Source organism: Schistocerca gregaria, chromosome 7 (genome assembly GCF_023897955.1).
Source record: "Schistocerca gregaria isolate iqSchGreg1 chromosome 7, iqSchGreg1.2, whole genome shotgun sequence".
In the NCBI taxonomy this organism is placed as follows: domain Eukaryota; kingdom Metazoa; phylum Arthropoda; class Insecta; order Orthoptera; family Acrididae; genus Schistocerca; species Schistocerca gregaria.
Genome location: NC_064926.1, coordinates 347,983,504 through 348,010,243, shown reverse-complemented (window position 1 = coordinate 348,010,243; position 26,740 = coordinate 347,983,504). Strand labels below are relative to the sequence as shown.

The 26,740-nt window shown below is 40.1% G+C and overlaps 1 protein-coding gene across 1 annotated transcript in view; it reads right to left on the bottom strand.

Annotated features, from left to right (window-relative positions):
* The window catches only part of LOC126282514 (probable E3 ubiquitin-protein ligase HERC1), a 715,173-nt gene that overhangs the window by 664,249 nt on the left and 24,184 nt on the right, over positions 1–26,740 (bottom strand). Inside the window, 2 exon segments of the mRNA XM_049982172.1 lie at positions 8,806–9,006; positions 19,911–20,176. Coding sequence (XP_049838129.1) covers positions 8,806–9,006; positions 19,911–20,176 — 467 coding nt within the window.

Below are 26,740 nucleotides of genomic sequence, written 5' to 3'. Positions count from 1 at the left end.
AATACATAACTTGTGTTCCTTTGCTTATGTAGAAAATGCAATATTAAATTTTTGGTCTTTTATCATGATCCTTGGTCTTTTCTATCCTTAATGTGCAAAAACAATCACTGAGTGTCATTCTGTTACTAATGGAACTACCCATCAGTAATGATGTTGATATTTTTGGAATGACATCAGTCTTCCTATTTTGGGTCCACAAACATGGGAAGGCATTATGAAAGTGTCTTACATATGCTATAGAGTGAGTTAAATGATTTGAATTTCTAAAGCTGTAATACACTACTAAGGTAGCTTGTAGTAGCCGACATGGGTGGATATGCAATAAGCTATCATTTATGTTTAACAATACCAACTTGTATTTCTCTTAGTAACAACTTTTCTACATTTTCAAACTCTAATAGCATGTGTAATACATGCTGCTTGCCACATTTCTGACTTAAGAAATCGTGTTTCTGCAACAATGTTATTACTGTTTCCTAGCCAATTGTGATAAAGCTCATCCATGATAACTTTATGATTTCAATGGTCCTAACTTGAACAGGAGAAAATCAGCACAGTTGAAAGATATTCATTTGTCCCAGAGAACTGCCAACATTGAGCTGTCCCTAGATTCATAATATCGCTGCACACACTGAAAGGCATGAAATGTTTAATGGTGCCAGCACTGCTCCTACAGCCAACAGTACCTTTCCCTCACTGCTCCTCTCTCTTGGGTTGACCTAATGCAGTGGCAAGAATGCCTCCTGCCATTCCTGGCAGCCACCGCTTGAATCGTCAGCTACTCTTGGACAAGCAGTATATTGTTCATTTCTTCTTGACATTTATAGTTTCTTCAAGGAGATTTTTTCTGGGTTCCAGATTTTTGTGAATCCTGAGTCAAACACAGGCACCACTTAGTTACTGCCCGTTTATTGATTCTTACATTCACTGCCTGTACCTACCATTTCTGTCACATGAAATTCATTCATTCATTCATTATGTTCCGTGGATCCCACCAAGAAGGAGAAACCTTCATAGACATGAAATGAGTAAAGATCTACATCAACAAAAGACAAAGAGATTACAGAAATTTAATCTGACAAAGTCAGTGGAAGGTGAGGGCACACCACCTCCAATAGGACCATGTGTAGTAAAACACTGCAGTGTTCAAACCATCCTATAATTGAGAACAGTTATATATTACACTTACAGAATACAACCAATTTATCATGTATGCAAAAACATTGTAAACTTCACTGATTCACTCAAAACACTAAATGTTAAAGAAGAATCCTTTTTTCATTGTTGTGGTTCTTGTAAAATAGGAGTAATCCACTAAATTACAGCTCCCCATCATTAACATCAATTTGCAGCAGGATTCTGGAACCCGTATTGTGGTCTAACATTATGAATTTGCTTGAAAAAAAAAAAAAAAAAAAAAAAAAAAAATTATTGACATATAATCAGCATGCATTCAAAAATTATCATTCTCGGGAAACATAACTATGTCTTTATTTTCGCAAAGTAATGAATGCTATCAACAGGAGATGTCACACTGATTCCATACTTCTATATTTTCAGAAGGTTTTTGACAGCGTTCCCCGAAAGTGGCTTCTAATAAAACTGCTAATAAAATTGTCTCAATTGTGCAACTAGCTTCATGTTTTGCTGTCAGGAAGGCCACAGTTTGTAGTAACTGACAGTATGTCAGCTAATAAAACTGAAGTGATATCTGGTGTTCCTAAGCATGTGGTGTAAGACCTCTGCAGTTCCTAATCTATATAAAATATTAGGAGAGAATCTGAACAGCTCTGTTAGATTGTTTTCAGATGGTGCTACCATTTACTGCCTGCTAAAGTTGTCAAAAGATCAAAACCAATTGCAAAATGATCCACACAAGATATCCGCATGGTGTGAAATTGACACTAAACAGTATAAAAATGTGGGGACATACAAGCACGAAAAGCAATCCATTAAATTTCAGATACACAATAAATCCACAAATTTAAAGCCTATGAATACAACTAAATACTTAGGATTACAATTATGAGCAAAATTGTTAGTGCTTTCATGGCCACTTGTTGACAAACTGTCTGTTGGCATCTGTCTCGGATTTATTGGCCAACATTTGTCTGATGATTATCTCTGATGTTTTGCCCACATGAGTGTCTGGCATTGTCAAAGTTTCACCCTCCATTGTTTGACTGGAGCCAAGCTCACAGACACAGACTATATGTACCTGGAGCGCCAATGTCCAAGTGCTTCTCTGGGGTCATTTCCGGTGCGGTTCTCTTCCCACCTGCGACGGTCTTTTGCTGCAGCATGGGAAACCAGGATCCGTTTACCTTGAGGCTTTCTTCTTTTTTGTTGAAGCTATTCTTGTGTTTATGTATTTCTATAGCTTCTCTTGACAAGTAGGTGTGATAGTTCTTCTCTACAGCCAGAACTTCCGTGTCAGCAAATTTTACTACGCGTGCTCTGCCTGGCCAATTTCTCCACCTGCCCCAACCTGCAATGTCGCTTATGTTCTGTGATCCTAATGTTCATTGATCATACAGTCATTCCAACATAAAGTTTTCCACAGGTGCATGGTGTGTGGTGTATTCCTGACATTGCAAGTGGGTCCCTTTTCTCCTTTGCTTGTCTGAGACACTCTTTGATCATCTTTGATGGTTTGTAAATAGTCTTTACACTGTGTTTGCACAATATACGGCCGATCCTGCCCATCACTCTGGGGATGTATGGCGGAAAGGTCGTACCCGACATTTCTTTTTCCAGTTTGTCACTTTGCTGTGTGTTTGGCCCTGTTATACTTCTAAAACAACTTGTGGAGTACCTATTGCTCCTCAGAACAATTTCCAAGTGTTGTATTTCGTGTCTGAGGTGCTGTGGCTCATATATTTGTCTTGCCTGCATTACAAGTGTATTAATCATGCCTCTTTTCTGTCTGATAGTTTGTGCACGTATTGGTCTCTGTAATTCAGTTTTTATACACACTGTGTCACAGATTTTCACCTTCCCTTGTAACCAGCACATCTACATATGGTGGTTTTTTGTCCTTTTCCATTTCCAAGGTAAATTTTATGTTGGCATGGAGGCTGCTCAAGTGTCTTTGGAAGCTATGGAGCTGTTCTTCACCACGGCTCCACACAACAAAGGTATCATTGATGTATTTGTATCACACATTAGATTTACAAGGTGCCAAGTCCAGTGGCTGTGCTTCGAAATGTTCCACGAAGTAGTTGGCTACCAGTGGACTACGAGGATTACCCATGGCGACGCATTCCAACTGTTCGTAGAAACTGCCATTCCTGTGAAATAGCTCGTGGTGAGAAATACGTGAAAGAGCTTTGTGATGTCTTGCGGTAAAATGAAAGTGATTTGCTCCAGAGTGTCACTGAGTGGCACTTTAGTAAATAAAGAAACAACACCAAAGCTGATCAGGATGTCGTTTGGTGCAAGTTTTAGTTTCTTCAGCTTCTCAATGAAATGTCCCGAGTCCTTTACGTATGTGCTAGTCTCCCTCACATGCAGCTGGAGCAGAGAGACCAAGTATTTTGCCAGGAGCTACAATTGGTCTTAGTGGAAAGTTATTCTTATGGATCTTAGGTAATTCACTCAGCCACAGTAGTAAGGCTTCTGTGCTGCACAGGTTCCTCTCTATGTCTGCCAGCAGAGAAGACACGCAAACATGGCGTAAAGACTATTTATAAACTGAAAAAAAAAGATCAAAGAAGGTCTTAGGATCAGCATATGGAAAAAGGGATCCACTTACAACATTGGGAATACACCACATACCATGCAAATGTGGAAAAGTTTATGTTGGAATGACTGGACAATCAATCAACACCAGGATCATAGAACATAAGCAACATTGAAAGTTGGGGCAGGTGGAGCAATCAGCGATGGCAGAGCATGCTCCGTGTGAGACCAGCTACGTAGTAAAATTTGCCGACACGGAAGTTCTGGCTGTAGAGAAAAACCAGCACACCCACTTGTTCAGAGATGCTTTAGAAAACCTCACGGTAAATGGATCCTGGCTTCCTGTGCTGCAGGAAACGACCGTCACAGGTCTCTACAGGGAGGAGGTATGCAGACAGTACCGACACCTTGACCCACGACGGAAGAAGAAAGCACAATTTATGTCCTTCAAAAAGGAGAGAATTTCATTATCATTCCAAGAACTATAGATATGGAGGACACCATTCCTAATACCGAAACGGCCATTTGGGCACTTCCTTGTGAAAGAGCGGAAGAAATGTGCACTGAACCAGCCAGAATACTGCGCCAAGCAAAACCACCAGCTTGCAACCTAAAGAAAGAAGAGGTACAAGCTATTAAGAATCTTAATGCCAACAAGAGTATATTGGTACTGCCTGCTGATAAAGGAAATGTAACCGTTGTAATGAGGACCAAAGATTATGAGCAGATCTAGGGCCTATTAGATCGGCGAAGTACCAAAAACTACATGCAGATCCAATGCTGCATATCACACAGAATACAAATTGATTAACCAAGGCATCTTCTCTGCCGGTTGACATACAGAGCAACCTGCACAATACAGACACCCTTCCACCTTGGCTATTCAGATTACTTAAGATCCATAAGAATAACTTTCCACTAAGACCAATAGTTAGCTCTCTTGCCTCATCAACATATGAACTACCAAAATACTTGGCCTCTCTGCTCTAGCCACACGTGGGGAAAACACACATTGCTTCCGTTTTCCCACAAGACATCACGAAGCATGTCTTACCTTGAGCTATTTCACATTGAATTGCAACTTCTATGAACAGCTGGAAAGCACTGCTATTGGTCCAGTGGTGGCCAACTTCTTCATGGAACATTGCAAAGAATAGGCACTGGACTTGGTATCCTGTAAACCTATGGTGTGGTACAGCTACAGCAATGATACTTTTATTGTGTGGAGCCATGGATGAAGAGCAGCTCCGTGGCTTCCAAAGACACTTGAACAGCCTCCATGCCAACATAAAATTTACCATGGAAGTAGGAAAGGACAAAAAGCTACCATTTCTATATATGCTGGTTACAAGGGATGATGAAAACCTGGGACACACAGGCCAATACCTGCACAAACTATCAAATCACCAACCAAGCATGATTAATATGCTTTTAATGCGAGCAAGATGAATACGTGAGCCCCAGGGCCTCAGACAGAAAATACAACACTTGGAAGTTATATTAGAAGTATAACAGGGCTAAACACTTGGCAAAGTGACAATCAGAAAAAGAAATGTTGTTTACAGCCATTCTGGAATACATTCCCAGGGTGATGGACAGAATCGGCTATATATTGTGCAAACACGGTGTAAAGACTATTTACAAAGCAACAAAGACGATCAAAGAATGTCTCAGATCAGCAAAGGAGCAAAGGGACTCACTTGCAATGTTGGGAATATACCGCATACCACGCACATGCAGAAAATTTTATTTTGGAGTTACTGGACGATCAATCAACACCAGGATCACGGAACATAAACGACATTGCAGGTTGGGGCAGATGGATGGAAAAATCGGCTCTGGCATATCATGTGCTGTGAGAGAACGATCTTGTAGTAAAATCTGCCAACATGGAAATTCTGAGAACTATTACACCTGCTTGTTGAGAGAAACTATAATACATACACATGAGAATAACTTCAACAAGAAAGAAGGAAACCTCAAGATAAACGGATCCCAGTTTCCTGTGCTGCAGTGAATGACTGTTGTAGATATGGATATGACCGCAGAGAAGCCCTTGGACCTTGGTGCATTAGGTACACACAGTCTGTGGCCATGAGCTCAGCTCCAGTCCACCACGAGCAATGGTGGGTGAAACTTTGACAATGCCAGCCACTCATGCTGGTGAAACATCAGAAAAATCATCAGATGAACGTCAGCCGAAAAACCCAAGACAGAAGCCAACAGGCAGTTTGTCAATTACAGGGTGTATACATGGACAAAGGAAAAAAAATCCTGTATTTCTCAGTAAAAAATACACTTTCTCCCGGGTGAAAACATTCTTTTTCCCTGTTAAGTGACAGCATATTTTCCCTTATCAATCCTTTGAATTGTTATGGTTTTATACAAGGGCATCAAATTTCCTGGCGCTTTAGAAAATGAAACACAGAGAAAATATCTTTAATGTGCAGCAACATATAAGCTGTGGTGCCTATCCTGCTCCCATTCGGCTGGTTTGACAGCCTGCCCCCCTTTAAAAAAACCTTGCAATTAATAGCGGATGGGATTATTTGTAATCGGGAGAACAAGAACTCTTCAGAAAATTTGCACTCTTTATTGCCTATTAGCTAATAACTTGCTGTTTTGTGTGACATAAAATTAAATATAGGATACATAAAATCACACCATTTCTTCAATCCTTAGCTCCTAGAATTTTTTCTCTCTATCTTTGCTACAGATTTACATGGCGTGCTTTCCTTTCTGCAAAAGAATCTTTACCTCATCAAAGTTCGTCAAGCGTTTTTTTACATGAAAAATCGAAATGTTATCTAATACTGAAAAAGCTGTTAACACAAATAATACCCAAGACTGGTGTTGTTTCTTGATCTGATTATGACTATTTTGTCACTGTCTGCTAGATAAAACAAAATAGGCCTTTCTAACATTGCAGCAATTTTGTAACACACACCAAATAAATGAGACTGTTTTGGCACAAAAGGCCATTTTTATAACACGACAGAATATAATTCACGAAGTACCAATATCAAATGTCTGTTAGGCCTACCACAAGCAAAAATCTTTATGTTATGAAATAGTTCCACATTTCACTCATATGCACCAGTTTCTCAAGCACGAGATCCAAAAATAGTATTACAATTTTTTTATAAAATTTGGAATCGTAATAAGTCTTCCATAATTTGTGACGTCCCTGTTTCTTCTCCTTCCTTGTTCTAACATCTTGTCATCACCAATTCTGTAGCTATACCTGCCATTGTGAAAACTTGTTTGCCGATTTTCTAACTTCATTAACCCTGCCAGAATCACAGGTTTAGTTATCCCGTGATTATTTTCCGGTTAGGTGTTAGTATGAGTTCATACAACACGTTTTCTGCATTACTTCCAGACTAGAACTTAAGTGGCTGCTAGCTTAGGACTGTACAACTGTTCCTTACTAGTGTAGCGATCTGACCAAACATTTTCTGTCAAAATTTCATTTTCTTGGACACTCCAAGAAGATAATATGTACGCTTTCTCACCTGTTATTCCTGTCAATCATTTACTTCCATTCTGGTAGTCTGAAACTATGGATTTCGCTCGTAATTATAACAATGCTGATCATTCACACCCCCACATAACCAGAAAGCGATTGGCATTCAACCGTTTGGCTTTACTCCACTTGAAAGTTTATTTCTACATGCGACGAGGATTCTCCTGACAGAGACATCATGTACACTATCCACGCATTCAAAAATCAACTTAAAATGTGTTCAAAAACCAAGGCGCTTTGTGAAACAAGTTTTTTTTTCCCTCAAGAACATGAATTTGGCGCTCCCTTTTCCCGGTAGCATCTAGCTGCTTGTTGTGACTGCTTGGATAGCCAACAGCCACATTCCTGTCCCCAGAAGAGGGAGACTTTACTGCTCAAATGCGACTCAACTGCGCATTCGCATCAGCCTGCTCGTAACTGCTAAAAAGAATCTAATGTAAACAGTTGTGACTTCACGCTCATCCGAGGCAATTTGTTATGAAGCATAGTCTTCCTAATGTCTTTGACACATTTTGCTGTTGGCAGACGCTTGCATGAGCACTGTGTGTCGTGGTTGTATATGGCGCATTTCCTTTGCAATTTATTTTCTTTTTTTTCTATTGTTTATGTTCTATTGTTGAAGTATTATTCTTCAGTAGTGGGATACAGTAATATTCTTTGTTAGAGTATCAGTTCTTACCAGTCAAAATTACAAAAATTTAGCTGAAAACTAAAACAACGAAAAATTCCCGGAATTACAAAAAAATCCCGGGTTTTTCCTGGGTTTATCCCGGATGACAAAATTCTCAGGTTTTTCCTGGATCTCCAGTTTGTCCCAGATCATATACACCCTGAATTATGAACAATAATGCTGTGAGGAAGGCAAACCAAACACTGTGGCTCATTTTATGTTATCATGAACAGGAGAGCAAGTGTTACAGATATTATATACAAGTTGCGAGCGGCAAACATTAAAACAAAGCCATTTTCCATTGCAGCAAGATCTATTCAAGAAATTTCAATCACCAGCTTTCTCCTCTGAATGCCAGAATACGTTGCTGACACCTACCTACGTGTGGGAAATGATCATTCTGAAAAAAATAAGAGAAATCTGAGCTCACATGAAAAGATTTAACAGTTAGAAAGAGGACTGCATGACAACACATTGTGAAAACTTCAAAGGATCCATTACTGCAAATGCCAATTTTGTTCTGAAGTTATGCATTACCCCCTGTACTTGCAGGATGTCCAACACTGACACTACATGCTTCATTCAAGCCACAGTTTCCATCCTTGACGCTATTTTATTATGTAACCTACACAGTTGTCTCTCGGATGCCATTTATCTCAAATTAGACACTTGACCTAAATCTTTTACAAATCTTATGCTCCTTTGCACTGTTTCCTTACATGTACATCTTTTCCTTCCTGGTTCCTCTTTTCCTCCAGTCCTCTGGCCCTCCTGTTCTGATAAACAGTGTGTATCACGTAACACAACAGATCAAGTTTAATATAGCATTAAATTATGAAATGATTCCCTCTGCTGATCACAATTTTTGCTTTTCAAAAATAACGGCATATAGGCTTTAAATTTCCAAAACATTTTAACATCATGGTACCTGCTGTACTTGGGTGAATGCTTTTGCAAGTTGGGGTATAAGAATTTTCTCCTGATTCTCCTCAGCAACTTGGTGCGATGAATTGCTTCCACAAACATAGACTTCACAAGCTTCCATAGCACTTCCTCGGGTGGACCCAAATGGTTCGCATTTGTCAGTGCCCAGGCATGATCGTGTATACTCGCTAGCCATTGTCACAAGCTGAAAGGAATGTGTGCATTTTAAATTATAATTGACTGGTAAATTGTTTTATTTAACAAAAGTCACAATAAAAGTAAGCAAATGCTAAAAATAAACATATACAAGTTTCAAGAACAGTGCTATCCATTACATGAACTAAAATATAAACTATATCTGGGCCATAATGAATATTGAAGGAACTTATAATAATTTAAATGTGAATGTTATGAAGTTAATGATAATAGAAAAGGGGTATTGTTGCAACAAGGGAGATGATAAACTTGGACAAATTGCTCAGATTCATAGCGGAAAAATTTGGAATAAGATGATGAAAATAACGATCAACTTTTCCGAAACCCAATTACAACCCAAGTGTCTGCTTTCCATTTTAAACCACAGAGAGGGAAATTATAAACGCAGTGTCTCACAGTAGGGGGAGTATATTAGGTTGCAACATCATATGCAAAATATTCAGATGTTACACTGGAATGAGGGTTGCACGTTAACATAAAAACAGAGCTGCCATAAAAGGCTGAAGGTCCGCTCACATTAAAGAGTTTGATAAGGTACTGAATGAGGCATGCAGGCTTATTACTGGATGTTTGCAGACTACACCACTTGTCACAGCATATCAGTTGGTAAATATTGCTTGCCCAGACTCATGAGGTTTCTACCAGTGTTAAAGAACAAATTTGTTGCCAATCCAAGCCACATATGACATAATTATGTAGTAACTATCTAGAAAGTGAAGTAAAGGAAAAGTTTCTTGAAAAATGGCAACATCTTGGGAATGATGCTATCAAAATCAAGAACGGAAAAGTGGAAAGGACAAGCTGTAAGGAATCCTCATTGACCTCAACTATCTGGTAATCTCACTCCTGGACACCACGAGAACTGGGCTATATGGCATGCTCTCAACTGCCTAAGCTTTGGAGATGGAAGAACCAAGTGTGATCTTCAAAAATGAGGATTCCCACTCATCATTACTGAAGTAATGTGCACACACTTGAAAGCCGTGCACATTAGCAGCGTGTTGTCACCTGCGAGAGTGTGACATGATAACGCAATACTGTGAACACACAATATAACGCAAACTAGGCGAGTGCCTATTTAAACCCTGCCGCACTACGCTTGTGCTCAGTTATTATGTTATTATTGCATGCATACATTTGCCTTATGTTATGGTGATTAACGTACATGTCACAGCCTAATAAACACTAACATTCTTCATTGCATTGTGTGTCCAAGTTACAACATAAGTGGTGATGAGTGTGAGATTGTTCTCCGTGCGATTTTCAGTCTCTGGTTGATCCTCCATTGTGTCTACAATGTCTGACTGATGAGTTTTTACACCAGCTGGGTGATCAGCTAGTGGTTCTTACGGCAGTGCTGCAGAGTCTCAGTCAACAGCAGGAGGCATTCACCAGAGTGCAACACGATCAAACCTAGGTATTGCAAACGCTTGTTTCTGTTTTGGCCAGTTTGGGTCTATCTCAGTCTATGTCACCTGCTGTGCTATCCCTTGCACCTCCCCTTTTCACTTCCTTTTTCCCCATTTCCCTGCCCCCCGGGTCCCCCAGCCTCCTGATGTTGCCCCTGGTGCCATTCTAGTCCCTGCATGCTCCACCAGACAGTGTTTGTCTCCCCCCCACCTGTACGCTACTATCCCTTCCCCTTTCCCTTCCCCTCCCCCACCCCCTCCAGGTTTCTGCTCGTGTCCCACTTGATAGCTGCATTCCAGCCCAAGTTGCTGGAGTTGGTGGTCAAGTGCGCATGAGGTGTGCTTGCTTGTATGTGTGAATGGTGTGTGATTCTCTTTTGCTGATGAAGGCTGTTGCCGAAAACTGTGTGTGTCTTTTAATTGTGCCTGTCTGCAACTTAGTGTGTCTTCTTTTCGGTAAGTAGTAATGTATCTTTTCTTGCATTGTTGATATTCCTGCCTGTTGTTCCCATTGTTAGATTTTGCCAAAAAGAGAATACATTTGGAAACAATCTGTACACTGTGCAAACAAACAATTTTTGTTAATAACAGTTAAACATAACCTATTCAATTAACATGAATGCCACTACTTTGAAAATACTGCTGCTTTATCGCATGTTGATAACTTCATACTAATATAAGCAGACATATTTTTCAAAGAAAATAGTTATTGGCATCTGTAATAAAAGAAAAAGGCATGTTCACAGCCTACTACTTCTTGTCACATAGTTTTAAATCAGCTATACTACTTCAACAATGTGACATGTCCAGAGAGATAAGATAAAAAAAAAACTATTAATACTCAATAAAACCTGGCAACTACATTACAATCATATTATACACAAAAGTCGACACAGTAAAAGTGAGAAAGGAGTATAGATTTGAAGGACAATCAGCATCAAATAATAAAACTAATAGAACTTGAAAACCTGAAACTCTTGCGCTATAACTTTAGCAAATAAAGTTGCTACATTTCTTGTAATTTATGGATGGAAATCTATGAGGAGGTTCCTCCTGGAATTTGTAAATACTGTAATTTAATTCAATGGCCAACTAGTGGCTGAAAAGCAAGGTGTGCAACTGGAGTGGCAAAGTACACTTTCAAACTGTTTTTCCGTGACTAATGTATAGTCCATTAACCTGAACAATTTGAACTGCATGTCTTGTAATCCAGATAGATGGATAGAAGGATCAAGTGAAATCATTAAATATCTGGTGGCAGGTCATGTGGGTACACAACAATGGCTGATTTAACAACTGCTAAGGGACCACTAGTCTCAGCTTGCTTTTATGTACTACTTGCTCTCCGGTGGGTTTATTTATGATGACTTTGTGACAGCTGGCTATTTTCTAGGCATTGATGTAGCGTCCATTATTCCCAGCTATTGACATTTGACTTGCATCGGTCTATTCTCCTAACACAATAGTGACTCCATTCAACTGCATATTATGCCTATCATGACTACACTCAAGGCATGTGAGTGCACCAATAGTGTATAAAAGCTTACAGTCTGTGTTCTCCAGTCCTAACATTTGAGTCACTCAGTAAACCTGCACACTTTGTTTCTATTTGGTTATTATTATGTGTCATTTATTTGTACTTAGCTGGTGTTAATAAAGCTGTTAAGTGGAAAAAGCAGACATACAATTTTCATCCAACAAAGATTAGATTAGATTAAATTCAGTTTTTGTTCCATAGACTCAAAAATGAGATGACAATTGTGGGTGTCGAACAAGTCAGAAAGTATAACATTAAAAATATACATCTGAATATATTACTTACTACCATGATCATTTGTCAGGAGATTGTCAAAATATATAAATAAATTACAGTAACCTGGAACTGCTAATATTTACAGCATCAATATACTGTCAGAGTAAAACATAGTTATGCACTCCTAGTAAATTTATCATACACAAAATACCTAATCTTGACTGTTGTGATCAAGTGGTGGCAAAACTGAAATGTAACAGACATTTTTACTTAAGCTGGTCTATAACAGTTCCCCATTAAGATATTCATCTATAGAGTAGAAGGAGTTGCCTCTAAAAAGGTCTTTCAAATTCTGTTTAAACTTTGCTTTACCTGAAACCAAGTTTTTAATAGTTGCTCGCAATTTATTGAAAATGTTTGTTCCTGAATACTGGATCCCTTTTTGGGCCAAGGTAAATGGTTTTCGGTCTTTATGTGGATTGTTTTTATTCCTGGTATTGATACAATGTATTAAGCTATTGGTTAGAAATAGAGACATATTACCTGCAACAAATTTCATTAAGGAATAAATATACCAAGAAGCAGTGGTTAGAACACCAAGTTCTTTGAACAAGTTCCTACATGATGTTCTTGAATTTACACCACAAATAAGTCTTATTTCATGCTTTTGCACTCTAAAAACTTCTGCTCGGTTTGATAAGTTACCCCAGAATAGGATTCTGTAAGACACGAAAGAATGAAAGCAGACAAAGTATGCAAAACAAAGATTCCAAGACTTACCAAGCGGGAAAGCGCCGGCAGACAGGCACATGAACAAAACACACAAACACACACACAGAATTACGAGCTTTCGCAACTGGCAGTTGCTTCGTCAGGAAAGAGGGAAGGAAAAGGAAAGATGAAAGGATGTGGGTTTTAAGGGAGAGGGTAAGGAGTCATTCCAATCCCGGGAGCGGAAATATGTCTGCTTGTGTCTGTGTATGTGCGGATGGATATGTGTGTGTGTGTGTGTGTGTGTGTGTGTGTGTGCGAGTGTACACCTGTCCTTTTTTTCCCCTAAGGGAAGTCTTTCCGCTCCCGGGATTGGAATGACTCCTTACCCTCTCCCTTAAAACCCACATCCTTTCATTTTTCCCTCTCCTTCCCTCTTTCCTGACGAAGCAACTGCCAGTTGCGAAAGCTCGTAATTCTGTGTGTGTGTTTGTGTGTTTTGTTCATGTGCCTGTCTGCCAGCGCTTTCCCGCTTGGTAAGTCTTGGAATCTTTGTTTTTAATATATTTTTCCCATGTGGAAGTTTCTTTCTATATATATATACACACTCCTGGAAATTGAAATAAGAACACCGTGAATTCATTGTCCCTGGAAGGGGAAACTTTATTGACACATTCATGGGGTCAGATACATCACATGATCACACTGACAGAACCACAGGCACATAGACACAGGCAACAGAGCATGCACAATGTCGGCACTAGTACAGTGTATATCCACCTTTCGCAGCAATGCAGGCTGCTATTCTCCCATAGAGACGATCATAGAGATGCTGGATGTAGTCCTGTGGAACGGCTTGCCATGCCATTTCCACCTGGCGCCTCAGTTGGACCAGCGTTCGTGCTGGACGTGCAGACCGCGTGAGACGACACTTCATCCAGTCCCAAACATGCTCAATGGGGGACAGATCCGGAGATCTTGCTGGCCAGGGTAGTTGACTTACACCTTCTAGAGCACGTTGGGTGGCACGGGATACATGCGGACGTGCATTGTCCTGTTGGAACAGCAAGTTCCCTTGCCGGTCTAGGAATGGTAGAACGATGCATTCGATGACGGTTTGGATGTACCGTGCACTATTCAGTGTCCCCTCGACGATCACCAGAGGTGTACGGTCAGTGTAGGAGATCGCTCCCCACACCATGATGCCGGGTGTTGGCCCTGTGTGCCTCGGTCGTATGCAGTCCTCATTGTGGCGCTCACCTGCACGGCGCCAAACACGCATACGACCATCATTGGCACCAAGGCAGAAGCGACTCTCATCGCTGAAGACGACACGTCTCCATTCGTCCCTCCATTCACACCTGTCGCGACACCACTGGAGGCGGGCTGCACGATGTTGAGGTGTGAGCGGAAGACGGCCTAACCGTGTGCGGGATCGTAGCCCAGCTTCATGGAGACGGTTGCGAATGGTCCTCGCCGATACCCCAGGAGCAACAGTGTCCCTAATTTGCTGGGAAGTTGCAGTGTGGTCCCCTACGGCACTGCGTAGGATCCTACGGTCTTGGCGTGCATCCGTGCGTCGCTGCGGTCCGGTCCCAGGTCGACGGGCACGTGCACCTTCCCTCGACCACTGGCGACAACATCGATGTACTGTGGAGACCTCACGCCCCACGTGTTGAGCAATTCGCCGGTACGTCCACCCGGCCTCCCGCATGCCCACTATACGGCCTCGCTCAAAGTCCGTCAACTGCACATACGGTTCACGTCCACACTGTCGCGGCATGCTACCAGTGTTAAAGACTGCGATGGAGCTCCGTATGCCACGGCAAACTGGCTGACACTGACGGCGGCGATGCACAAATGCTGCACAGCTAGCGCCATTCGATGGCCAACACCGCAGTTCCTGGTGTGTCCACTGTGCCGTGCGTGTGATCATTGCTTGTACAGCCCTCTCGCAGTGTCCGGAGCAAGTATGGTGGGTCTGACACACCGGTGTCAATGTGTTCTTTTTTCCATTTCCAGGAGTGTATATCCTACACCACAATCATTCTCACTGCAAATACAGACTTGTTTAGGTGCTTCAGCAATTCTGTTGTATGCCTTTCACAACTGAATTTATTACCAACCAGTAAATCCAAAAATTTAAGCAGTAAACCCAAAAATTTAACACTGTCACCCTCTTCTATCTGCATGTCTCCATGTTATATACTTACTGGAAGAAAATCTCTTACAGGTTCTGAACCGCATATGGTGGGTCTTTTCAAAGTTTAATGACAGGGAATTTGCTTTAAACCATTTATTAATGTCAGTGAAAATTTGATTAACGGACATTTCTAAATCTTTACTTGACTTGGTATTTACTGCAATGTTTGATCGTCTGCAAACAAAACAAACTTAGTATTTGGCAATGTAACATACAAGAGGTCATTACTGTACACAAGAAAAAGCAACGAACTCAAGATGGAACCTTGAGGAATACAAAATGTAATTTATTCCCATTCAGACGTAGACTGATTGCTTACTCCCCATGTATTTTTAACAACACCCTTTGTTCCCTTTTAGTTAGGTAAGACTTGAACCACTTCATAGCAGAGCTGGTGACACCAGAATATTCTAATTTACTTAAGAGAATGCTGTGATTCACACAGTCAAAGGCTTTTGACAAGTCACAGAAAATGACAGTAGTCTCCAATTTGTTATCCACTGAATTAAGTACATTCTAATTATACATGTAAATCCTCTTCTCTATATCAGAACCCTTAGGGAACCCAAACTGTGACTTGGAAAACACATTATTTGCAGTCAGATTCTTCAGAAGACATCTGAACACAACATTTTCCAATATTTCTGAAAAAGCTTGCAAAACTGAGAGTGGCGAAAAGTTTGATCATATCTCTTTGTCCCCCTTGTTGTAAAGAAGCTTAACTCATTTTAGCCAGTCTGGACATGGTCCACTGATGAGGAATTACACACATAACTTAAGATAGAACTCAGCTCACACAAGCACTCTTTGATTAACTTCATTGATATGTTATCATAACCACAAGAATACTTTGGTTTTAAGGATTTTATGATGGATGCTACTTCTTTTGGTGTCATTTGCATTTTAGTGAAGTTATTTGTAAAGACATATTCCATTGCACTATTCACTGAACCTGATAACAGCAAACCGTCAGTAACAGAAACAAAGTACGTGTCTAAGAGGTTTGCAACACTACATGCACTTGTCACCAATTCTAGCAATGGAAAATCCACGGTGGAATGTAAAAATATAATGAAAAGGATAGTTGCTACTCACTACATAGTGGAGATGCTGAGTCGCAGAAAGGTACAAGAAAGAGACTGTCACGCAATTAGCTTTCGGCCAACAAGGCCTTTGTCAAGTTTCACCATTTAACACAAGATTCAGCATGTAATGATCAGATAGCCAATTTAGTATTGGCTTTGTGATGCGACAAAGGCCTTGTTGGCTGCAAGCTAATTGTCCAATATTCTTCTTGTTGTGCCTTTCTGCAACTCAGCATCTCTGGTATATGGTGAGTAGCAACTATCCTGTCATTGTATTGTCACCAATGTCTCACCTATTACTAGTACTATCTGTTCCCCTTCCTGCTTGGTCCCAATTCTCTTGGTCTTCACTATATCCCATACCATTTTTATTTTGTTGTCTTGTGTAATTATCTTTTTCTTATAAGAAAGCTGGTTAGATTTCTGGATTACTTACTTCAACACTTTACAGTCTTCTTTGTAATGCATTACAATTCTAATATCAGAGCTGTTCCTAGATATTAGATACAGCCTCCTTTTTATCCTACTTGATATCTTTATTCTTTGGTTTATTTTTACACTTCTGTTTAATTTGAGTTACCTCTAGGAGAAAACAATTTTCAGAAGAGGAAGAAACTTCATTTATGAATTCTTTGTATTTTCCATTTGAGTCAGAAGTATTGTAAACATCTATCTGATTCATGTCTTTGGGCAATCTCCTAAATTTCTCAATTATTGACTGATTTATTGGTCTCCTCTACTCAAATTTAATAGATTTTTTTTTTTTTATCCTGACTCATAAAGCTTATCGCTTAGTCCTCAGACATTCTGATGCTTCAAGGATAACTGATTTTGTGAAGTGACTGAATTACAACTTCACAAACCTAATTTTTCTGTCAATTTCTGAATATCTCCAGTTTCAATCGGGGCCATTTGAATGAACTGTGTATGTTAAAATCTGCTTTCTGGCTGCCTGTTTTATCAATGCAAATGTCATTTTCAACCTGCCTCTCAACATCTTCTGTTTCTGCCTTTCCTACCCTTAAAAAACTGCCGATCTGTCATTTGTAACCACTGGTACTTTACCACTTGTGACAGTGCCCCCTCTCAAGTTATTTGCTATTAGCCCAGACAGTTTTCCCTTCCCTTTGAAGTGAAGGCCTTGCCGATATAGTCCCCCCTACAGATAGAATCAACAGGAACCATAGCGATATGAGATCCCACACTTTATTCAAGCTGACATTCCACCTCTCAATTAACTTTCCAATCAGAAGAGCTTAAATGAAGCCAGTCATGGTGCCTCAGAACAGATAAAAGCCGAACAGCAGTGTGTCTCATTGCCAAAGCTATCTTTATGAGGTCATCCACAATGGAATATTTAGGGTCCCTGTCTATGCTGCTGGCTGCCCCATCCACTATCACCACGGTGTTTTCCTTGGTGAAGTCTTTGCAAAGGGGGCCTGCATCCTGTATCACCTGACCCAGACTTGCACTACATTTAAAAAGACTTGCAACCTGGTAACCTGACCCTACTTCATCCTGCAACGGTCGGCCAACTCCTCTACCATGAGAACTAACAACAAAACTTTCTTCTTCCTTCTTCATAACTTTTTCTGACTTGTTACTCCTCAAATACTTATTGAAAGTGTTATGTCCTGTCCACTCCTACATCTACTTGTAGCCCATCAGTTTCCAACTGTGACAACAGATCAAACCTGTTTTCCACATTAACAACGAAACTGTCTCAGAAAGTCCTACTCCCATTTCTTCTATAAACTTATGTCACTTTCCACATCTCCTTCTCCTTCTCCTTCTCCCCCCCCCCCCCCCCCTAACCTTTCTAGATCTTATCTTGCTTACCTAGTTCCACCTGAGTGGCAACAATGTTCTCCTCCTGTGCCACTATCTTCCTATCTTTACAGTAAATCCTACACAACAAATCAATCTTGTTTATTCCCCCAATTCCAATGTCTCTACAGTCACCTTCATAAATAAACTGCAACAACCCTCACACCACACCCCAGAAGAAACAATCCTATGGCAATCATACACTTATTTTAGTTTTAGTCTAAATTTATTTTAGTTTTAGTCTGAATTAAACAAGAATAACTTCCTAGACTACTCAATTAATATATTAAATATCTTAGAAAGTTTAGCCATAAAGTTTGGATACTAATTCAGAACTTGTCAAGAAGTAGAAATGACTAACTCTGTATTGTTTACAAGACAAAACAAAAGTAAACAAAGAACTGAGCCTACACTATATGAACTTTTCACTTATTTCCAAACTTTTCACTTTGGCTACTTACTAGAGAATCAAATGGATAGTGTGTAAGAATACACTAACAACACATACTTTACTTCACTTAAATAACCACGCAACTTACAATATATGATTACGTGAAAAAATCTAGACCACAATTAGCTCCTATGAACTGTGCTAAAACTTACAAGAATGAAACAGTTTATTTTGGTAATATTACATACATATTATTTGTTATTTTCATCAAAAATTATTGTCCTCAATAGTCCCAAGACATATCAAAGAAACTTCCACATGGGAAAAATATATTAAAAACAAAGATTCCAAGACTTACCAAGCGGGAAAGCGCCGGTAGATAGGCACAATGAATAAAACACACAAACACACACACAGAATTTCGAGCTTTCGCAACCGGCGGCTGCTTCGTCAGGAAAGAGGGAAGGAAAAGGAAAGATGAAAGGATGTGGGTTTTAAGGGAGAGGGTAAGGAGTCATTCCAATCCCGGGAGCGGAAAGACTTACCTAAGGGGGAAAAAAGGATAGGGCACACACACACACACACACACACACACACACACACACACACACACGCATATCCATCCATACATACACAGACACAAGCAGACATATTTAAAGGCAAAGAGTATGGGCAGAGATGTAAGTCAAGGCGGAAGTGTGGAGGCAAAGATGATGTTGAATGACAGGTGAGGTACGAGTGGCGGCAACTTGAAATTAGCGGAGATTGAGGCCTGGTGGATAACGAGAAGAGAGGATATATTGAAGGGCAAGTTCCCATCTCCGGAGTTCGGATAGGTTGGTGTTGGTGGTGGGAAGTATTCAGATAACTCGGACGGTGTAACACTGTGCCAAGATGTGCTGGCCGTGCACCAAGGCATGTTTAGCCACAGGGTGATCCTCATTACCAACAAACACTGCCTGCCTGTGTCCATTCATGCGAATGGACAGTTTGTTGCTGGTCATTCCCACATAGAAAGCGTCACAGTGTAGGTAGGTCAGTTTCCCGGGAGCGGAAAGACTTCCCTTAGGGGGAAAAAAGGACAGGTGTACACTCGCACACACACACACACACACACACACACACACACACACACACACACACACACACATATCCATCCGAACATACACAGACACAAGCAGACATTTGTAAAGGCCTTTACAATGACTTACAAGGCCTTTGGAATGACTCCTTACCCTCTCCCTTAAAACCCACATCCTTTCGTCTTTCCCTCTCCTTCCCTCTTTCCTGAAGAAGCAACCGTCGGTTGCGAAAGCTAGAAATTCTGTGTGTGTGTTTGTGTGTTTTATTTATTGTGCCTATCTACCGGCCGTTTCCCGCTTGGTAAGTCTTGGAATCTTTGTTTTTTATATTTTCTCTCTTTCCTATAGTAATATTTTCTTGGAATAACATGAACTAGTTCTGTACATGTTAAGAATATAACAAAAAAATATGAAGAGTCTGACTTTACTCACTTCTTGCATCAGCAACATAACAGCCTTGTAGAGAAGCACATGTTCTCTATCAAATGAAGGGTAATCCATGACTGAAGCAGACATACGCATGGTTCCTGCAGAGCACCGGACCAGTTTAATTGCTCGTGTCAGGACTGATGCTGGTAGAGTTGGGGGCTCCTCCTTACTAGCTGCAGTCAGTGCCAAATCCATCCACTGAAGAAGATGGCTGAGCGAACCACGCTGTAAGGCCAATTCCAAGACTAGCTCTAAAGACAAGATCTGACCTGCAAATGACAATACAGGTACATACTTCAAGAATTCATTCTAATGAAGTCTTCGCTCACTGAGAATTGCACACAGTAGAAGAAATTGTTGTAACATATATGAACCAAAGATTAATCTTTAGCTTTCACTTTTTCTCTTTGAACAAATTTAAAATCATGTGAAAACACCTATGTTTGTCAACATTCTTCTAGTTTTTTATGTAACAAATTGTAAAAAAGTTCCTTGTGAAGTATTTTCACATCATAAATCGTGTTGTCACAGTCCAGAAATAGGCAACAGAAGAGCATTTAAACTAGCAAAAGAGAACTTCTGCAAAAGTTATGGTAATGTTCCAAGCTGTTACATATGTCTTATGTGCCAACCAAGTGGTTTCCTTCTCTTATTTTTTTTTAATTTTTTAGCTGGCCGCTGTGGCCGAGCAGTTCAAGGCGCTTCAGTCCAGAACCGCACAGCTGCTACAGTCGCAGGTTTGAATCCTACCTCGGGCATGGATGTGTGTGATGTCCTTAGGTTAGTTAGGTATAAATAGTTCTAAGTCTAGGGGACTGATGACCTCAGATGTTAAGTCCCATAGTGCTCAGAGCCATTTGAATCATATTTTTTTTAACTTCCTGGTTAATTATATTGGAGTCTGATATGAATCAAAAGTGAAACAACCTACTGCTTTACTACAATGGAATAGGTGTACCTGATTTAAGCCACATTTCAATGTGAGATCTTTCTGGTTGTGTGTCCAGCAACTCAGTTCTCTACAATTCTAAGCAAGTAGCCAGTTTCATCTGTAGTATCTGTAATAATTACATCACATATTGGAAAATTGGAAATTTGTGGTAAGGTCTTATGGGACCAAACTGCTGAGGTCACTGGTCCCTAAGCTTAAACACTACTTAATCTAACTAAACTAAATTATTCCAAGGATCACACACACACACACACACACACACACACACACACACACACACACACACCTGACGTAGAACTCGAACCTCCGATGGGGGGAAACGGGCAGACCATGACAAGACGCCTCAGACAGCTCAGCTATCCCCTGTGGCATCACATATTCAAATGGTAAATGCTGTTATGTAGATTCTACCCACTTGTTTGCTTGTGTTATTCATGTTTATGGTACTGTAATTACTTATTTTTCTAAATTAAACATGTAAGAGAGACAATGTTACAGTGCTAATAAATTAGTCAAACTTTACACATACATATTGTTTACTGAATATAAAATTTTGGCAATATACAATGAAATTCATTTGGAAACCTCACTGAATATTTTGGAAATGACATCTGGAAGTCATGGAACTCACTGGGTGACTCTTCAAAACTTATCAAAATATTGTAAGAATTCAATGGCTTTCAACAATGACTAGTTATCAACAATTATGTCAAGATATAAGGAGCAATCAAAATGTTTCTGTTCAAAGGCGCAGGATTCAACAACCGTCAATTATCTCACACTGTCAATATGAAAGCATTCGAATACTTGGTGAATTTTGTTTATGGGTATCAAGTCTATTTCTGTGCCTAAAATTTCATTTCCTAATGCTGGAGACATAATCGGACATTGTAAAGATTCAGACAAAAGTTCCAAACTTACAAGCTCAACTGTTTATACGTATCCCTGCAACAATCGCTTTGTGATGTCATCAGACTCCTGGCTAAGATCACAGAGATGCACCAACATGTGTTATGGAGCTTTTAGTGGAAAAGGGCGCTAAATAAAGCCAACACTTTCCCACTGTAAGCTCCATAAGACACATCAGTGTAATTCCAGGTAGTGGTCTGATGATGTTATGATGGAACCACTTGACTGATATGCGTAAACAGTACGAAAAGCCAACAACATTACCAAACTACATATCTGGCATCAATAGTCTAGCTGCAACACAGTCAGAGTGGTGCAATCCATGTCCCCAGAGTTATGACTAAGACAGAAGAGGGTGTTATACTTCAGCATGAAATTTTCTTTGAATCGATGGTCAGTTTCCAGGTAGATCAGCAGGTTTGGATGGATCATCATGCAGCAACAAAAATACATGCTCCCTCTTTTGACAGTAGAAAAATGTTTATAAAGCTAATTCAGACTCTAACCTAGCCATTTTTCAAACCAAAATGTAGTTTCCAAAATCACAATATGTTCATATTCTGGTATTTATAGAACACCTCCTACCAAATAAATAAAAAATCACAAACTAGTCAGTGTGAAATGTAACAACAGATTTTTTTAAAAATAGTCTGTCTGTGCTATGGGACTGATGACCATAGATGTTAAGTCCCATAGTGCTCAGAGCCATTTGAACCATCAGTCTGTGCCGTGTCAAAACGTATGGGGTACGTTCGCCCTTACTGCTGCTGAGCATCCTGCGTGATAAATCAATGATAACACGTGGTGGTCATGATAATATGTGTGTATGATGTGGTAAAACCAAAATCAATGTTCTAGATGATATGAGAGCGTCTATCACATACAACCATGCGCGACTGCAGTGATATACCATATCGCCCTCGCTGCATCCAGAGATGCCGTCTGAGCGACGCGCAGCAGCCAGCGGCTATTGTGAAGAATCGACAGCATCGATGATTATTACAGTAATTGTTAAAAGTTAGTGTGGCATTGCATGTTTGTTCGTTTTAAATGGTTCCTATTGTACAACGAAAAGGGTTAGTTAGTTTCACGGATAGACCTCTCACCGACCAAGTGGTGGTAGTGATGTGTATCAGGTCTGATCTTATAGTGTTTCACTGTGTGGTGTAGTGAGGCTACTGAGTTGACACCTAAGTCTTGGGAGATTGCACGGAATTTTGTCGACTATAGTTGTGGGAACAGTTTCGTTTGTAAAATTTGCTGGGGTAAGTCCCACATGAGCCTGATTTAATTGAGAGATTGATTTGTTAGGCGCTGAGGTTTTTGGAATCGGTGTGACTGATATCCTGTCTACATTGTATGTTGAGTGGTCACGGTGCGCCCAGAGGTAATTGGGTTGCTTGTCGTTTTTATTAAGGTGGTTTGGGGATTGTGCATGTGTGTATCAAGAAGGGAAAGCCTCGAACATGTGTTGGTAGTTGTATTTTCAAGACCACTAGCTTGCAACAGACAGCGAATTGGCTCATAGAACGACGAACTGTTTCACTATACGGTGGTGGTGTGCACATATCACTGAGTAGACAAGCGACAGTAAATTGAAGGAATCATTTAACGATCTACACATAGCTAAGCCAAAACTTGATTCATCAAGGTGACGAGTGGCCGATTTACATGTTAGGGAACTTAGCGGGTTGTGTGTGGTCAACGTCTGAAGAGGTCAAGATTTGCTTTTAAATTGTAATTTAAGGTTAGTTGAAAAGTGGCGGTGACATTTAGGATTTTTGTTTGATTTTTTTTTTTTTATTACTTGTTTCCGTATTGTGGGGACTGATGATATATTTGCTGGCACTTGTTCACTGGTGATAACCAACATGTATTGAGATAACTAGAAAGAAAATGAATCCAATTTTATTGAGGTTAAAGGAAACTTCCCAGTCTATTCAATTGGTATCGAGTGTGAATATATCTATATCATTTTCGGCAGTATAAAAGAGTGTAATTTAGAGATATTGATACAGTGGAGTCGGCATCACGTATAATGTGGTGTTTTTAAATGTGTTTGGTAAAGGGTTCTTGAATGAATGAAATTATAAATAAGTTACTGAAAGTAGATCTCCTCATTATTAAAGAAAAGATTTCAATTAAGGGAAAAAGTTTTCTAAATGATGAATAAGTTTAACTGAAGTAATTGAATTATTTACAGAAAGGCCAAAGATTTTGCTACTAACAAAGATTCGTTAGTCTGTGATGCATGCAAAGTCTCATCACTTACATATTATCACTGCATTGAGTTGGAAAAACATTTAAGGGATAATTAAAAATGTTTTAATTCCTAACAGTAGTGATGGAAGTGTCCATAAACAGAATAATCATTTCAAGACAGTACACAGATTGGTATTTTAGTACAAGTAATAAAATAGTTCCCAGTTTATGTCAGAGAGTACGTACTGCGTTGTGAAAAGCTCATTGCGAAAGATAACAATTGCTAGTTGGATGTCGCATTTATCATCACGTAAGATAATCAGGTACTGAAATTACAGTAATTTGTTACTCTGACGAGATCAGTATCATAGATAATGAGAGTGGTTCATTAAATAGGCCCATTTATTCACTACTGCTTAACTTAAGTAATCATTGGCGTGTGAATTTTTAAGTGATTATTCACAGTTCTGTCGTGGCTTGGTACGATTTTGGTGCCGTGTCTAGGCAGGGTGCTGTTCCCATTATTTGGCAGACAGGCTGTTTGCATGGTCAGCGATTGAGGTGGCTGCAATATTAATTGTACTAAGGCTGATTTTGTGTCTGATTGTTTCATTGCCAGTGTAATTGCGGCATGGGCTAGATTCTTGTCGTCATCAGAGGCTCCTCTCCAACTGGAATCTTCTGCAATCAGATAGCGTTCTGCAGCCTTAACACTAGTTAAAAATAAGAAACTTTACCTAACTAAATGTGTGGTGGTCAACTGGTGGCCTAAGTACTTTGCGCAACAGGTTACTCTGCAGTAACGGCATAGAGACGTTGGTACAGTACGATCCCTTGTCATTGTCAATCGAGCTTGTGTATTGCCAGTCACGCACCAGTACAAGTCAACTAGAATCACTCACTATGCTAACATCTTCACATTACCCTCACAAGTAAAAAGTCAGCTTACCATTCTTAAGATACTAAAAAGTCTGTGAAAGTCCCATCCAGCTAGTAAACAAGCAACAGCTATGTTAAAAAAGTTTGGGCTCAGATATCAAACAGATAATACCTACATAACATATTTGCAAGAGTCCATGTTTGTAACACTGTATAAAAAACTAGCCACCAATATTGTTCACTCAGGTATAGGTTTGAGTCAACATGTTAACTTTGATAAATTGTAAGATTTTGTATGTACCACTTTTGAACATGTGTACTGTTCCTATGCCACACAGTTGCTGTGTTCTGTTAATACTATGTTCAGAAAGGACTGTAATTTCATGGTGAATTTATAATGTTATTTCTTATCCATGTATGGTAAAGTGGTGGTGCCTACTTATATAAAACATCTGATGTAAAATAGGGTCTGGTCGTCATAATGTTTATAGCGACAGTAAATGTGGAAAATGCCATTCTATTTGAAAATCTGTGTAGTACACATCATCAGTACCATTCCTAGAAATTAATTTACAGAAGTTCTATGAGACTTTCATCATGTAGTCTCCAAGGGTTTCATGGACAATACAGGTAAGCACCATCGCAATCGGAAGGCCACACCACAGAATCACCATTTGCCACCTGCTAAGATGTTACAATAACTACTGATGTGTTGATAATCATATCGACTAGGGGACTCCAGTGCCATAGGTACCACTGCAATGGCCTTCACCTTGGATTTTCCTCATTTTACTTAATACCTTTTGAATGTTTTAAGTCCAGTGAGTATTTATCTGGTTTAAAATCAGATGTGGAGCAAGACAGCAGTCCTGTCAGCTGCAGCTTGTGACTCCTGTGTATTCTCATGTTGACCAGCATCTGATCTGAACCTGACGGAACACAGCTGGAGAATTATCAGGCGTCTGCTCGACACTCACAAACAACTAGCCCATAATTTAAAGGTACTGTGTGACCTGTGCTTTGACATCTAGTGCTGAATGCCTACAGAAACCTACTAAGAACTTGTTGAATCCATGCCATACAGAATTAGAGCTATAGTCAATGCCAAAGGTGAACCAACATATTGTCAAGCAGGTATTCATAATGTTTTGACAAATCAGTGTACATTGTGTATTTTTGAACATATCCAAGTTCCACAACAAAGTTCTTACAATATCGTCATTTTATGCTTCTTAGAAACTTCCGGCAATACGCACAGTGCATGTAGTATCAGTGAGCATGCTGTTCACGGGTAGAATAGAGAAGGTGGACAATCTATTTGAGTTTAACTGAGGACAGACTGTGATGGCCCAGAGGCTCAGTATGAGAGTTTCGGAAACTGCACGACTTCTCAGGTGTTTGAGGAGTGTTTTAGTGAGTGTCTTCAATATGTTGAGAAACTACATCCAGGCACTATGGGATTGGGCAGCTAACACTCATCATAGATGTCGGACGTCCTAGGTTGGACAGACTGGTAAAACAGTGAACTTTAGTGGAACTATCATCAGACTTTAATGATGGGCAGGGTACTAGTACATCTGAGTACATAGTGCACCAAACACTGCTCCACAGCTAACGACCCATGCATGCGCCAATGTTAACAGTAAGGCATCGGCAACTATGACTGAAATTGGCAAGTGATCATTGGCACTGGAGATGTTAGCACAGTGGCGAAGCACTGTATGGCCTGATGAATCCCAATACGTCCTTCATCATGCTGATGGGGGAGGTGGGGAGGGGGCAGTGCGAATTTTTTGTCTTCCAAGGGAGCACCTTCTTCACACCTGTACTGCTGGATGGAGACAAGCTAGTGGTGGCTCCACTATGCTCTGGGAACATCCATGTGGGCATC